The sequence below is a fragment of the Plecotus auritus genome, assembly GCF_963455305.1.
Source record: "Plecotus auritus genome assembly, chromosome: 6".
In the NCBI taxonomy this organism is placed as follows: Eukaryota; Metazoa; Chordata; class Mammalia; order Chiroptera; family Vespertilionidae; genus Plecotus; species Plecotus auritus.
Genome location: NC_137773.1, coordinates 24,144,092 through 24,159,024, shown reverse-complemented (window position 1 = coordinate 24,159,024; position 14,933 = coordinate 24,144,092). Strand labels below are relative to the sequence as shown.

Here is a 14,933-nt window from a genome sequence, read left to right as displayed (position 1 = left end):
ATGAGTCTAAATCCTAAAAGTTTTATTTTTATTCTTAATTCTTCTTTTTAAATATTTTTTAAAAAGAGAATCCAACCTATGAGGGAAGGTGGGGGGCGGGGGGTTTGAGGGAGTAAGAGATCAACCAAAGGACTTATATGCATGCATATGAGCATAACCAATGGACACAGATGAGACCAGAGGGTGAAGGGATGTGGGGGTATGTGCTGGAGGTTGGGGGTAGCCGGGGAGAGGTCAATGGGGGAAAAAGGAGACTTATGTAATACATTAACCAATAAAGAATTTAAATGAAAAAAAAAGAGAGAATCTAAAATTTATAAGCATAGAACTAAATCTAAACTATCTCATTTTCATTATTCAGAAACTCTGCAGCGAATATAAGGGTCATGCAAAGAACGGAATGTTTTTCTGTACCAGAGAAAATGACCCTGTTCGTGGTCCAGACGGGAAAATGCATGGCAACTTGTGTTCCATGTGTCAAGCCTTCTAGTGAGTATAGAGCTTTAGATTGTCAAGAAGTAAAGGGACCTTACAGCTAAACTAAAAAAAACTACTTGTTTCAGATTTGAGGAAACTGTGGCTTGAAATAGGGAAGTGAATTGAGTAAGTTACACTGAAAATGTTAGTAACCGAACTGGGAGTAAGTACCTAGAGCTATTTATTTGAAGGTATCTGTTTTGCCTTCATTTGTCACTCATTCTCTTAGCACTGGAACATTCTGATAAGCATGGACTTGGACAAATACCAAATTTTTCCTACTGTTGAAATTGCATAGTTGAACAGTTTACACAAGTTTATAGGCATCTCATCCTCCAGAGGCATAAGGGCCCAAACTTAACACGTAATATGGAAATTGATTACTAGAGTTAAAGTTGTCCTTGAAACCACCATGAACCTTATAAAATTACAATACATGTTACTTTATATAACATTTTTCACTAAGTTACAATTGACAGCTTGCTTTCAAAATTTGGAGCTACTCTTAATTTATGTGAGTGAGCTTAGTTCAAGTAATTGATTCACATTTAGAATCTATGGCCTCTTGATTGATTGCTAATCATGCATGGTTGAAATAACATCAATTAACTATACATATCATGCAATTCTGTTGTTCAAAGCAAATTTAGGCTCGTTTGGTTTACCATGGTGCCTGTGGCCTTTTTCTACCTGCCATACATTTTGTCTTTAGATAACATAGCCTTAGTAAGCAATACATTTAAGATGAATTAATAAAGTTAGTGTGCATGATGAGGTAGATAGTTCATAGACTTAAGGGGAAAGACCTTGGCTAGTTGTAGTCATACCTTAAAAGTGCAGCCAAAACCCTCTCTTCCTCACCTCCAGTCCTGAAAAGAAGGGACCAGTTGATATGCTTTGTTACGGCCACCTTCAGCCTCCAGGTGTAATGTCGCCATAGTACCAGTTTTGATAATCTCCTTTATGGACATTAATGATGTTTCTTTTCTGACCACAGGCAAGAAAGGTAATTTAGAGAAAGCAAGTTTTCCAGATGCACAATTACACTCTTTCTCTCAAAGTTAAGCAGAAACTATGAAGAAGTTATGGTATCTTGCCATACTGGAGGCTGTTTTGTTGCTTCTCATTGGTATGTAGTGATAAAAGGACAAAATCGCTTCTTCCTAAGGAGGGAGGACAGTTTAGCAATGCAGGAATATCGAGAAACTATTACCTGTATATTTGGTCCTATGGCTCCTCTCATTTTCTCTCATTCAGCCAAGCAGAAGCAAAAGAAAAGAAAAAGGCAGAAGCAAGGAATAAGAGAGAACCTGGAGAAGCACCTTCATTTGCAGTGAGTTCAATACATCCAATAAGTCCTATTTAGCATGGTAATTTGAACATACTTCAAAGAGCCTAAAAGTTGGAATATCCTATCTAATAAAGAGGGAATATGCTAATTGACCCTCACGCCATCGCAAAGATGGCAGTGCCCACAGCCAATAAGGAGGGAATATGCTAATTGACTGCCATGCCCTCAAAGATGGTGGCACCCACAGCCACAAGATGGTGGCGCCCAGTCCCCTCAGCCCCGCCGGGACAGCAGGCATGTGGCAAGGCTGGGCCCACCCCCAGGTGGGCCTGGCCACTCTGTGCGCCTGCCTCCAGAGTCCCCCAGTCCCCTCAGCCCCCCAGCCTCCCAGGGCCGCCCGAGGCTCAGGTAACCAGGGTCGGCTGGGGCTTGTGCTGCCGATAGTGGCAGCAGCAGAGGTGTGATGGGGCGTCGCCTTCCCCTGATTGCCAGGTCACCTCCTGCCCTGAGGGCTCCCAGACTGTGAGAGGGGGCAGGCCAGGCTGAGGGACCCCCCCCCCCTCCAGTGCATGAATTTTCATGCACCAGGCCTCTAGTTGCCCTATAAGCCTCCCCCAGAAAATCATAACCCTTCAATCTGGGGATGACATTGACAAGAATGCTATGGGAACTTGATCAATTCTTGCTGCTTCTGAGACTAACCATGTACAATAAAAATAACTTATCCAAAACCTGAAAAACAGTTATGGTTTCATCAATTACAGACTGGGCTGACTTTTGCTTACCACCTTTCAGAAACTCTACATGCATGTTTTCTACATAAGAATTTTTGAAATTTTACGTCTGAGATGGGATAAAAATACCTTGATCATAGACATAAAAAAAAATATAATTTTTAGCCTGGCCAGTGTGGCTCAGTGGTTGAGCATTAACCCATGCACCAAGAGGTCACCAGCTCGATTCCCAGTCAGGACACATATCCCAGTTGCAATTCAGTCCCCAGTGGGGGCGTGCAGGAGGCAGCAGATTGATGTTGTTTCTTTCTCATCAATGTTTCTATCTCTCTCTCCCTCTCCCTTCCTCTCTCTCTCTCTCAAATCAATAAAAACATTTTTTTAAAAAGCATGATTTTTACCTCTGAAATGTCACAATATCTGTTCCCATAGCCTTATGTAAGTTATTGTCATCTATTGTTTTGATGATGAAAGTCTCCTAATCTTTCATCTAGGTTTTGTTCTATCCCTTTTCCAGCTGTTCTCCCACACACAGCCAGAGTAAAGTTTCAAAATATTATTCAGGTCACAATACTGCTCTGCTTAAATCCACAAATAGCTTGTTACATGTCTGATCAAGGATGAATCTTAATCTCCTTGTCTCCTTATTTGGCTTCTTTTTTTTTCCATTGATCCATTCCTCCCCATCCACTCTCCAGGCCTTCACCCAGTATTGTCTGTGTCCATGGGTTATGTCTGTATGCATATAATCTCCTCTTCCCTCCCTCTTCCCCTTCCCTCTGAGGATCCTCAGTCTGTTGCATGCTTCCATGTCTCTGGATCTATTTTGTTTGTCAGTTTATTTTGTTCATTAGATTCCACATATAGGTGAGATCATGTGATACTTGTCTTTCTCTGACTGACTTGTTTCACTTAGCATAATACTCTCGAGGTCCCTCCATGCTGTCTCAAAGGGTAAGAGATCTCTCTTTTTTACAGTTGCATAGTATTCTGTTGTGTAAATGTACCATAGCTTTTTTTATCCACTCATCAATTGATGGGCAGTTGGGCTGTTTCCAGATCTTAGCTGTTGTAAATAGCACTGCTATGAACATAAGGATACAAATGTTCTTTCTGATTGGTATTGCAGGCTTCTTAGGATATATTCCTAGAAGTGGGATCATGGGATCAAATGGCAGCTCCATTTTTAATTTTTTGAGGAAACTTCACCTGTAATCAGAAGTTGATATTCTGTTATATGCCATATATGCCATGTAGTTTTCTACTTGTATCTCTCAGCTCATCTTAACATTCCTGTATGCATATTCTCCAATCCATTGAGTAAGGAGTAAATCCTATTTACTCTTCATGGTCTCAAATTATTCTTATTCCCTGACATCTCCCCTGCTTTCTACAATCAGATTTCATGGTCCCAACTTCTTGAGTTCTCAGATTTTATTGTACCTCTATGTTCACGCATATTTTATTCTGATTAGGTTATAGTGGAGTTAACTTGTCTATTTCTTTTATTGTGTTGTGACATCCTAGTATGTCTTATTTGCTCCCATCTCTTAGCAACTGATGATTGCTATTTATTTAATTGAACTTTACATTTGAGAGAGAAATAGCTAAAATCCTGGGCTCAAAGAAACCTAACATTCGTTTCTGCCAATGCAGATGTTTTGATCTGCTGCTTTGAATAGAAATGAAATGTATGTCCCACTGATTTCTCTATTTTGACAGGAGTTGTGCAGTGAATACCGCAAGTATGTGAGGAATGGCAAACTGCCGTGCACCAGAGAGAACGACCCCATCCAGGGCCCAGATGGGAAAATGCATGGCAACACCTGCTCTATGTGTGAGGTCTTCTTGTGAGTAATGCTGTAGCTGGAAAGTGTGGGAGGGTTTTGTCCTTTCTGCTATGTTTCCTTATTTTTAGCTTTAATATTTTATTTTTAAAATTGGCTTTGTTTCTTATCCATGGCATTATTGTGCCACATTTTTGCACCATGTCATAATTATGTAAGAATAATTTTCATATCTCAATCACTGGTTGGCTAAGCTCCCCTGGAAGTGAAAAAAGATGTAGACCAAGGACCTGACCTGTGCAGAATGGAGGATGAAGTCATCTGAAATCACACCACTGATCCCCAAGCAAACAAACCCATATGCAAAGCAGGGCCTCGGTCCATACACAGAACCTGGAGGAATGATTTAGAATAAGGAATGACTGGGATCTGGCGGAGTGGACTCCTCCATGTGCCTTGTCAGCTTGAAACCTACTCTATGCTCCTACCCCCTAAATTTCTCCCTCATAGTAACCAGAACTTTTCCTTCATCGTAGTAATCACAGTCAGTAGTTGTAAATTTATACGTGTGACTATTTGTTTAACATTTCTCTCTTCCACTAGATAATTATTATTATGAAAGGGATTCTAGAAAATATAAGCACTGGGTTCAGATTAACCTTCTGCTTCATTACTATGTTCAATTATGAGAGAGCCACTTCAACAGGAAGACAAAAACATACTTAGAGGAAATGGAGAAATGCATGAAAACCATGGCCTTTGAGGACTATGAAGGCTTAGCACACTTAGCCAAGGGAAAGTCGCAGTCTGAAAATGTCCAAGTAGATTTTGTCTTTAAATGTGCAAACCAGACTAGTTCTAGGCTGTCTCCATGGGTGAACGTGGGGCCAGTGAGTGGAACCTGTAGGAGACAGGTTCGGCTCAATGCCAGGAGGCGCTTTCTAAAGCTTGAGGACTTTAAGGATGAAATGACCTAGCATGGGATTTCAAGGATGACATAGGTAGAAAATTGACTGGCAGATTAGAGCAAAGCTAGACAATAACCAGAGATACAGTTGTGAGTACTGGAAGTTTAGAAAGCCACCTCTGAATAGGTTTGACATCCTGTCTGAATTTATTAGTTCTATGTCCTTGGAAAGCTCTACATTCTGTCAGTTTTCTCATCTGTAAATTGGGCTTAAAATAGTACTTTTGCTACATGCACTTGTGAGGATTTCATTAGTATGAGCGCAAGGTTAGGCACAGAATTAAATTACTATTAACTGTAGCAATTAAATGATATTTGAGATGAATTTCAACCTGGAGATTTTATGACTTACTCATTTCTTTCTTAATCACTCTCTTTTAGCCAAGCAGAAGAAGAAGAAAAGAAAAAGAAGGAAGCTGAATCAAGAAATAAAAGACAATCTGAGACAACTTCCTTTGAGGTGAGGGGACCTTCTCCAAGTCAGAGGCATATGGACCTGGAATCCATAGATGTCATTCAGTGAATGCATAAATTCCCTGAAACTGTAGGGAACATGCGGACAGTTTCTGTTTGTGTGTTTGTTTACATGTGTGCATAGACACATATGTGACTATTTTTCAGTTGAGGATCCATTATTTCATCACTTGAAAATATTCATGTCTTCAAAATTAAGAACTATTCTAAAATAAGCCAGTTGCTGATCCCCACTTAAGAAAAAGTCCCATCTCCAGTTATTCTTGTAATATGATCCAACCTGTGTTCAATACCTCAAACTTGCCTCCTCTGTTTCACAGGAGTTGTGCAGTGAATACCGCAAGTATGTGAGGAGTGGCAAACTGCCTTGCACCAGAGAGAACGACCCCATCCAGGGCCCAGATGGGAAAATGCATGGCAACACCTGTTCCATGTGCGAAGTCTTCTTGTGAGTAAAGCTCAGGCCTTCTGAAGGAGTGGGGAGATAGAACTAAGAGAAATTGTCAAACAATTGCAAATAATACATTTCCCTCTTCAGTGTAGCATTTAATTTTGCGTGTCACATTTAAATAAGCTAAAAAAAAAAAAAAAAAAAAAAAAAAGCACAAACCCCAAATAGCAAGTAGAGCACTTTCAGGGAATTATTGTGATGTAAAAAGAAACAGAATGATTTCTTTTAGGGTATTTCAGAGTCTTTTATTCAGAAAAGAAAACATTCTACGATAATCTTACTCATTGCTTTAGTTTTGTGCAGGATTACCAGCTGACATAGGAAATGGAGGAGATTACATGTAAAATATCATTATGGTACACAGCAAAATTTGGGAAATTTTATTTTAATTCACTATCTGTCTACTCATTCTGTGTGTCCTCAAGGAATAGAATTAAAATGGATGGGAGCTTTGGGGGACAGGTCTGAGTGCAACATGAAGATGAACTTTGCAACAGTTAGAGAAGGAGAGGCTGCTTCGGGAATGGTGACTTTCTTGTGTAGGAATTGGATGACCGTTTAAAGGGGACTCAGTATAACTGTACAATAAATGACATGCTATGTCCCCTGAAACAAGCCTATAATTCTGTAAGTCTTTTGATCTTTGTCCAAAGGGATACTCCAATTTATTTTCTATCTACCAGAATCTCTGGATTTAGGATTTAGTCATGCAGTCTTTTCTGGTAGAAAACAACAGAACCCAGAAGATTGATCCCATAGTATTTGGGCCATGGAAACACTAAACATCTGTTAGATGGAAATCAAGATGATGACTATGTATTCATTGTCATCAGCGTTCATTGAATGCATATAATCGTCTTGTACCTGCCAAGAGCTTTGCTACCTAATCTCATTTAATCTTATCAACAAACATGAAATAAGTTCTGTATTATTATAAGTTTTAGATGGAAATTAAAGGCTCAGAGAGGTTGTGAATGATAGAAAAATCAACACAGGAAAAACAAAGTGATAATATTTCTCAATGTATGATGTAGACAGTATATGATAATTTAGCAAAGCCATGATCAACTTGTGGTAGTTGTATTTAGCTATATTTAGGCATGTTTCAGTCTTTTTTCCTTTACTTCTACATTAATCTCCCAGTGACAAGGAAGTCATTCTGCCATCTACTGGTCAACTCTGGTACTTCCTGATAATTTCCCTATATGGAAAGAAAATGCTTCTTGAATTTTTTAGTTAACTTAAGACTCATGATAAAGTTTAGATCAGTTTTCCTTTTAAATAAGTATGAGAAACCTCACAATTTTGGAGCTATTTAAATAATTTTTCCCATCACTGTAAAATTTCATATCCAAAAGAAATAAATAGTTTTTTCACCTCATATTTTATGGATATGTTAGTAAAGGGTATTGACTTTCTTGAGAATCATTCTTCCCTCCATAATCTTTTTTTGCACACTTAAAAATCATATTCAAACACTCTCTTAAACTTTTAAAAAGATTTAATTTGATTAATGGACAAGCTTTACATTGATTGGAACATATTAAAATATTTTCACAAATTATTTTATATTTTTCTGTCTATATAACATGATTAAATTGCTTGTATTATAGTTTCAATTATTCTATAGATCCATTCACTGAACTCAGCATGCAACACTGTTAGCTATCCAAAATGATTAAGAACTGTCACTCTCACTTCATTTCCATCCTGTTTTTGGAGAAGTCACTCTTAATAATGATTACAATGATGAGAATACCAATCACTTATACCACTCTTGTCAATGATTTTGTTATGGACCAGATACTTATTCTAATTGCTTTACATGTATCAACTCATTTCAGGCTCATAGCAGTCTAATGAAAAAAGTATTCTTACTACCTTTCCTGTCTCTCCGTTATCCTCCCCATTAAAGATGAGGAAGCCACAAAGAGATTAAGAATTCTTGTGCTTTTTATGCAATTTGGCTCGAGTTTTTCCTCCTAACTACCATGCTATATTGCCTCTCAAAAGCCAAATATTACCACTTTATAAAAAGTTGCTGCAGATGCAAAATAATCAGCAAATAAGAAATTCTTATTGCAGTGTATTTGCTGGGAAGCTAAGCAGATTTATTCATTAAGGGACTTTCTCTTGCATCTCATTCTCTTGAGGATAGGTGAGTCATTCTAATCTATTCCAATAAAATTACAAACAATTTTGTAATGACTGGATCTTTGGGGTTACTTGAGAATAGTCAAAGCAATGAATGGTCAACTGGTAAATGTTAAGAATCTATTCTACTGCACTAAGATTCATATCTTCTCTTGTTCCCCACACCCCTCATCCTGTTACTTATAGTCAACAAGAAGAAAGAGCAAGAGCAAAGGCTAAAAGAGAAGCTGCAAAGGTAATTTCCTCAGGAATGCTAGTGCTATGCCTTTCTCTCTGTAACAGCATTCTAGCTATCTCACCAGCAGAAATGTTTTCCTATGCAATTTTCATGCCTGAAATGAACAAAGAAAACCTTTAACCTGAGGGAAAATGATCTTGATTAGGAGTTTGCAAAGGACCAATTTTGTTGCATGATAATTCAAATTTTGAGTTTCATTTCATGAAAATTGGAGTGTTATTAACTTTGTAAGGAATAGTCTCCATATTTGGCTTTTCTTCAATTTCTGTTGTCAGGCACAGATTGTTAATATCAATCTTTTTAATTTACTAATTTCAATTTATGTAATTCAAATCTCTGTTATTTCTAATACAAAGTACAAGATCTCTAACATTCATATTAGTCCAATTTACAAAAAAAATGCACAAATATTTATCATGTTTCTTCTTTGTCGCTTCCCAAATATGGAAGAAATACTACTATTCTCACTCCTAGTTAACGATTATTACGTAAATTTTTGACTTTCTAGTTATTTTAATCACTGTACTTTTTCTACATGCTTTTGTAATTTTACTAGAGGTCCGTTGCATGAAACTCGTGCACTGGGGGTGGGGGGTGGGGCTTTGTCCCTCAGCCTGGCCTGCGCCCTCTCACAGTCCAGGATCCCTCACTCCTTACCGCCTGCCTGCTCTCTCCTTACCACTCATCTTGCTGCTCCTTGCTCCTTACCACTTGGCTCGCTGCTCCTTAGCAGCAGGCTCCTTACTGCTCGGCTCACTGCTCCTTAGCACTGCCACGGAGATGGGAGAGGCTCCCGCCACCACTGCTGCACTCGCCAGCTGTGAGCCCAGCTTCTGGCTGAGCAGCTGCTCCCACTGTGGGAGCACACTGACCACCAGGGGGCAGCTCCAGCATTGAGCGGCTGCCCCTGGTGGTCAGTGCGCATCATAGTGACCAGTCATTCTGGTCGTTCCACCATAATAGTCGCTTAGGCTTTTATTATATAGATAATTTTACAAGTAGCAGAACAAAATCTGTCTGTATGTAGATGCTAGATTACTGTCATATTAGAGCTCTATATAATATTTACCTTTATATATTCTATCTCCTAGCAATAGCTGCAAAGCATAAACCTGATAATTTATTTGGGGAAAGTTGACACAGTTTAAAAGTTTACCTTTAAACTGACTCACTTTCTCAATAACTTTATGTTAGCTGAAACCTTTTTTTGTTGTTGGTAATTTAGAATTGAAAATTTGTTTTATCCATAATATCTGATGAGTTGTTAAGTTGTCTTAGATTTTTCAAATGGTTCTAACACATTCCTCTTTCTCTCCACTCCTGTTGTTGCGCTCCGGTTTTAAGTCTACAGCCCCCACTTTAACAAGTAACTCCCTGAAAGGTGTCATCTTCTCCAGATGATATTTATTTCTTAGTTGAGCATCTTTTTCTCTTTTTTTCTCAGGCTCTAAAGACAAATCAAAGTTCAGCAATGTTCTTTTTTTGCACATTGTTCTTATTTTTTCCTAGCTTTCTTGAGACATAATTGACATAAAACATTGTATATGTTTAAGGTGTACAATGTGTTGATTTTGAAATGATTACCTCCATAGTTTTAGTTAACTCCTCCATCACATCACAGAATTACATTTATATGTGTGTGTGTGTGTGTGTGTGTGTGTGTGTGTGATAAGAACATTTAAGATATACTCTTAGCAACTTTTAAGCATATAATACAGTATTGTTAAGTGAAATCACCATGTATGGTAGGTCCCCAGAGCTGATTTGACTTATAACTAGAAGTTTGTACCCTTTGACTGACATCTCCCCATTTTCCCCCCTGCCCTCCAATCCTTTGGTAACATTCTACTTTCTGTTTCTATGAATTCGGCTTTTTTTTTTTTTTTCATTTCCACATAGAAGTAAGATCATACAGTATTTGTCTTTCTCTGCCTCACTTATTTTACTTAGCATCGTGCCCTCAAGTTGCATCCAAATTGTTGCAAATGGAAAGATTTCCTTTCTTCCTCATGAAGGCTCAGCAATATTATCAGTTCCTCTCTTTTGAGGCCTATTGATTCTTCTCACCTTTGATCTTCCATAGCTTTTATAGACTGATGTGCAACACACCATATATATTGTTCTTTATCAATCGTATCAGCCTTCTTCTACAACTGGATGGTAAGCACCCTCAGGAGAATGATGAGGATGTTTACAGATCCATTTTAGTGCCAGGACAATTCTGAGTCTGTGACATGAGCTTTGAAAAGACTTACTGATTTTTCCTTCTTACTCTTTGCCTATTTCTCTTAATAGGCACAGGTACAAGAAGGGTAGAAAACTTCTCTGAGAAAATATTTTCTTCATTTTCCAGGAGTTCTGCAATGAGTTTCGGAGCCAAGTGAGGAATGGAATGCTCATATGCACCAGGGAGAATGACCCTGTCCGTGGCCCAGATGGCAAAATGCATGGAAACAAGTGTGCTATGTGTGCAGCTGTGTTGTGAGTATCTACCCCTATCTCTCCCATGTAATTTCTTCATCATTAATCATCCCTGAATCTCACATTTTTTTTTCAGAGAGGTATAGATTATATACTGTATGCTAGGTAATTTTAAAAGCACTTGGACAAGACATTAGGTAATGTTGAATCACAGTGACAATGTTATTCTCTATTTAATAATCCTTCTATCTCCTAATTAAGCAATGGGGGAAAATGTCTTAATTTAGTGCCAAAATTTCCTTAACATTTGATAATTATCATTAATAACAAAGTGAGCAGAATTTTGATAATCTGGGTGGGATGATCTCTTTGGTCTCTCTCCAACCCCTGACATTTTACGATTCTGTGAGTATATTCAGATATTGGTTAAGGGAAAACCATTTAGACAAAGGTCTGTGGGTCTGGTATATAAAGACTCTTAAAGTAACCTGAATAAGAAATGGACTAGAGAGAATCATATTTATCCTTTCAGAAATATTACTATACACAGGTGGAATAAATACTCTGAGATGTGGTTTAGTGTAGAGAGTTAAACTCCTAAGAGGCAGGCCCATGTCATAGCTGTTTATTAAAATGTCTTCTTGGTAAGCCAGGTCCAGGGCCTAATAGGCCATTGTGTTATTCCATTGTGTGGGACAATACAGGAGAAGCTCACCCTAGCCAGTTTAGTTAGACGGTTAGAGCATCAGCCTGCACACCAAAGAGTTGCAGGTTCTATTCCTAGTCAACGGCACATACCTGGTTTGTGGGTTTGCTCCCTAGTCCCTGGTGGGAGAGCATTTGGGAGGCAGCCAATCCATGTTTCTCTCTCACATATCTCTCTCTCCCTCTCCCCCTCTCTCCTTCCTTCCCACTCTCTCTGAAAAGCAATGGAAAAAATATCCTCTGGTGAGGATTAACAAAAAATAAAAATAAAAAAAATACAGGAGGCTCTAATGACATATTACCACCTCTAGTTCTTCTCCTCCTTAGACTCCTAATCTCCTATCGAGCCTCAAGCTAAAATAAATGTTGAGAAAAATATTTAAATAATATCTCCTGAAAGAGGTGCAAAGTTAGTGTTGCTCCTTAACTTTCCCATGTCTTCTTCCAGTGTTAAGTATAGGATTTAAATTCCTTAAAAAGAGATTAACAGGGCAGGGCAGAAATTAGGGCTTTTCTCTCACCTGCTGGATTTGCTAGTGAGGTGATGACTAGGTTAGACGTGATAAAGGCTAAGGATATTTTCCAGCTTTACTATGCTTCATGTTAGTAGAAAATGGCAAGAATGTCAGTCAGGCTCATGATCAACCTCCAAATATTAGTTGTTGAAACTTCTTGGGCTTAAATCATTATTGCACTCTAAAACTTGAATTTCAACTTGAATATTATTAATGCCATTAAAATAATATTTATAATTTTTATGTTATAGTGAAACATGGTTTATTTTGATTATGGACCCATTTTTTGACTTGGTTTCATCCCTTTATTTAACATTGATGTGGTAGTTGTTTAAACAGGAAAAGTTTCACAATTTTTAAAAAAATCAAGGCAGTTGAGGCTTTCTTGGTTGAAGGCACAGACTAATAGAAAAAAGACCACCTCAAGTTCACATACTGATAAAAAATCATGCTGGTTTTAATTTTTAAATGATGCTGGGAACTACTGAATTTATCTGCATAAATGGGCAAAGTATTAGCACCTCTTGAACTGGATAAAATTGTACTGAAGACTGAATCTGACCTTTGGTCTGAAAGATCCTCATTCCTTCTGAAAAATACATTACCAAAGAGAATGAAAAATTGTATTTAGCTTGTATCTTCTTTTTTTATTGCAGTGAGCTTGAAGAAGAAGAGAAGAAAAACACTGACAAGGAAGTAAAGGAGAAAGGTGAAGCTGAGAAATTTAAGAGAGAAGCAGTACAGGTAGGTATTTCAGGTCATCGGAGCTGCTCACCTATTAAATTCTTATTAAGCCAGGCCTTGCTCCCTCCTCCCAATCCTAGTGTCTGTAGTCACTTCTCAAACTGAGAATATGTATTTGGATCCTCATGTATATGAAGATCCCTTCTTCCGGTTCAGTTTATTCATAACAACTTGGATCTAGTTGCTTGTGCATTTGAGATGAGGTCAACCACCCTTTTCTCTAAGCATGTGAATTATATTATCCCAATAAAGAAGTACATGCAGATTGTCTTGTTGTCTGAATGCAATCCAATAGAGGAAGATTTTAGATTTCCCCCATACCGTGTCATGTAAAGGTGTTTATTAGTTAAAGAAAGAAAATTACCTAAGTTTTCATCCCAATTAATTTTCTGTGAGATTTTGGAGAAATTACTCCATAGCATCATTTAGCCTTGGGTTTGCTTCTTAACATCTCCATGATGATGATAATGAGGTGATGATGACAACGACGATAATGACAATGATAATGGTGATGGCTATTAATTATTTCATTGCTACTGTATGCAATGTGGTCTAACAATTTTATGACTGATCTTTGTAGTAATCATTCAAGGAATGTATTACTATCTGTATTTTATAGAAGAGGATTCAGAGGCTCAGATAAGAAGTTCAGGACTGTATATAATTAGTAATTTGAGAGCAAGCAATTGGACCACAAGTTCTAGCTTTAATGCCCATGATGTATTTTAGATTTTACATGCTGTTTCAATTTGTAATTTTCCCATAGGCTATGCCTCAGATCTTTATTACTTATTTTCTTTATCCTTTTCTAATTTGGAAGATCTCATTTCTTCTCCCCACTCTTATGTTTGCATCCTACAATCTACTCCCAACTCTAAAGCTAAAGTAATTATTTAAAAATATAAGACAGGTTATGCTACCCAGTGTCTTCTCATCTCACTCAGAATAAAAACCAAGGTCATTCTAGTGGCTTCCAATGCCATACACAATCTGACCTCTGCCACCTCTCAGACCTCATTTCCTATGATTCTACCCATTGCTACCCTTGTCCAGACGTACTGGTCACCTTGTTGCTTCTTGCCAAGCATTAATTCAGGGCTCCCATTCTTATGGACTCAATAAAGTTGAGGTTAAAAACATGACTCTGGACTCAGACTGTCAGGGTTCAAATTCTGGCTTCATCCATCTCCACACCAGTGGTCAAACGGTTGACATGTTTGTGTCTTAGTTTTCTCATTAATAACAGAAAGACACTATTTTATTATTTTTTTAATGACATCTCAAGGAAGTTATCCATTAGTATATAACAGCACAGCCCCCCACATATCTAAAGTCCTCAATATTATACATACAATGAATTTTACCTTCTACACGGTCTTACTCATATTCAGTCATGAATGTACCTTTCCTCTGTCCATCAAAATTCTGACCAATTTTCATGGCTCAGAATCAGTATTAGGGACTCCCTGAAGATTTTCTCCATTTATACAATATACTTAATAGCTCTATCATCTTGTATGCCAATAATTTTTCTTTATTTCTCAATTATCTAATTTGTTGTATTCTAACTTATAAATGCTTCTATGTATTTCTTCAAAAGAAAATAAAAATTATTTTCTCTAACAAATTACCACAAGCTTGGTAGCTTAAAAATAATACAGACTTATTGACTTATAGTTCTTTAGGCTAGAAGTCTGGCACACATCTCACTGGGCTAAATCAAAGGATTGGTAGGATGTGTTCATTTCTAGAATATCCAGGGAACAGTTTGTCTCTTTGCTTTTCTAGCATCTAGAGGCCATTCATGTCCCTTTGCTCTTGAACCCCCTTCGTCATTCAACAACATTGCATCTCTATTTTTTTTTGCTGTCATGTCTCCCTCTCACTATCTCATCTGTCTCATTCTCCCAGTTTTAAGGGCTGAACTTTGTGATTACATTGAGCACACTAGAATTTTCCAGGATAATCTACCCAT

At 37.8% G+C, this 14,933-nt stretch overlaps 1 protein-coding gene across 2 annotated transcripts in view; it reads left to right on the top strand.

Moving 5' to 3' along the window:
• SPINK5 (serine peptidase inhibitor Kazal type 5) overlaps nt 1–14,933 on the top strand; it is a gene marked incomplete at both ends in the record, with an annotated part of 69,748 nt that overhangs the window by 32,196 nt on the left and 22,619 nt on the right. For both annotated transcript variants that reach the window (XM_080673928.1, XM_080673929.1), the window contains 8 exons: nt 362–489; nt 1,735–1,810; nt 4,225–4,352; nt 5,638–5,716; nt 6,051–6,178; nt 8,522–8,570; nt 10,927–11,054; nt 12,871–12,958. In XM_080673928.1, coding sequence (XP_080530054.1) covers nt 362–489; nt 1,735–1,810; nt 4,225–4,352; nt 5,638–5,716; nt 6,051–6,178; nt 8,522–8,570; nt 10,927–11,054; nt 12,871–12,958 — 804 coding nt within the window. The remainder of the gene's footprint in view (nt 1–361; nt 490–1,734; nt 1,811–4,224; nt 4,353–5,637; nt 5,717–6,050; nt 6,179–8,521; nt 8,571–10,926; nt 11,055–12,870; nt 12,959–14,933) is intronic.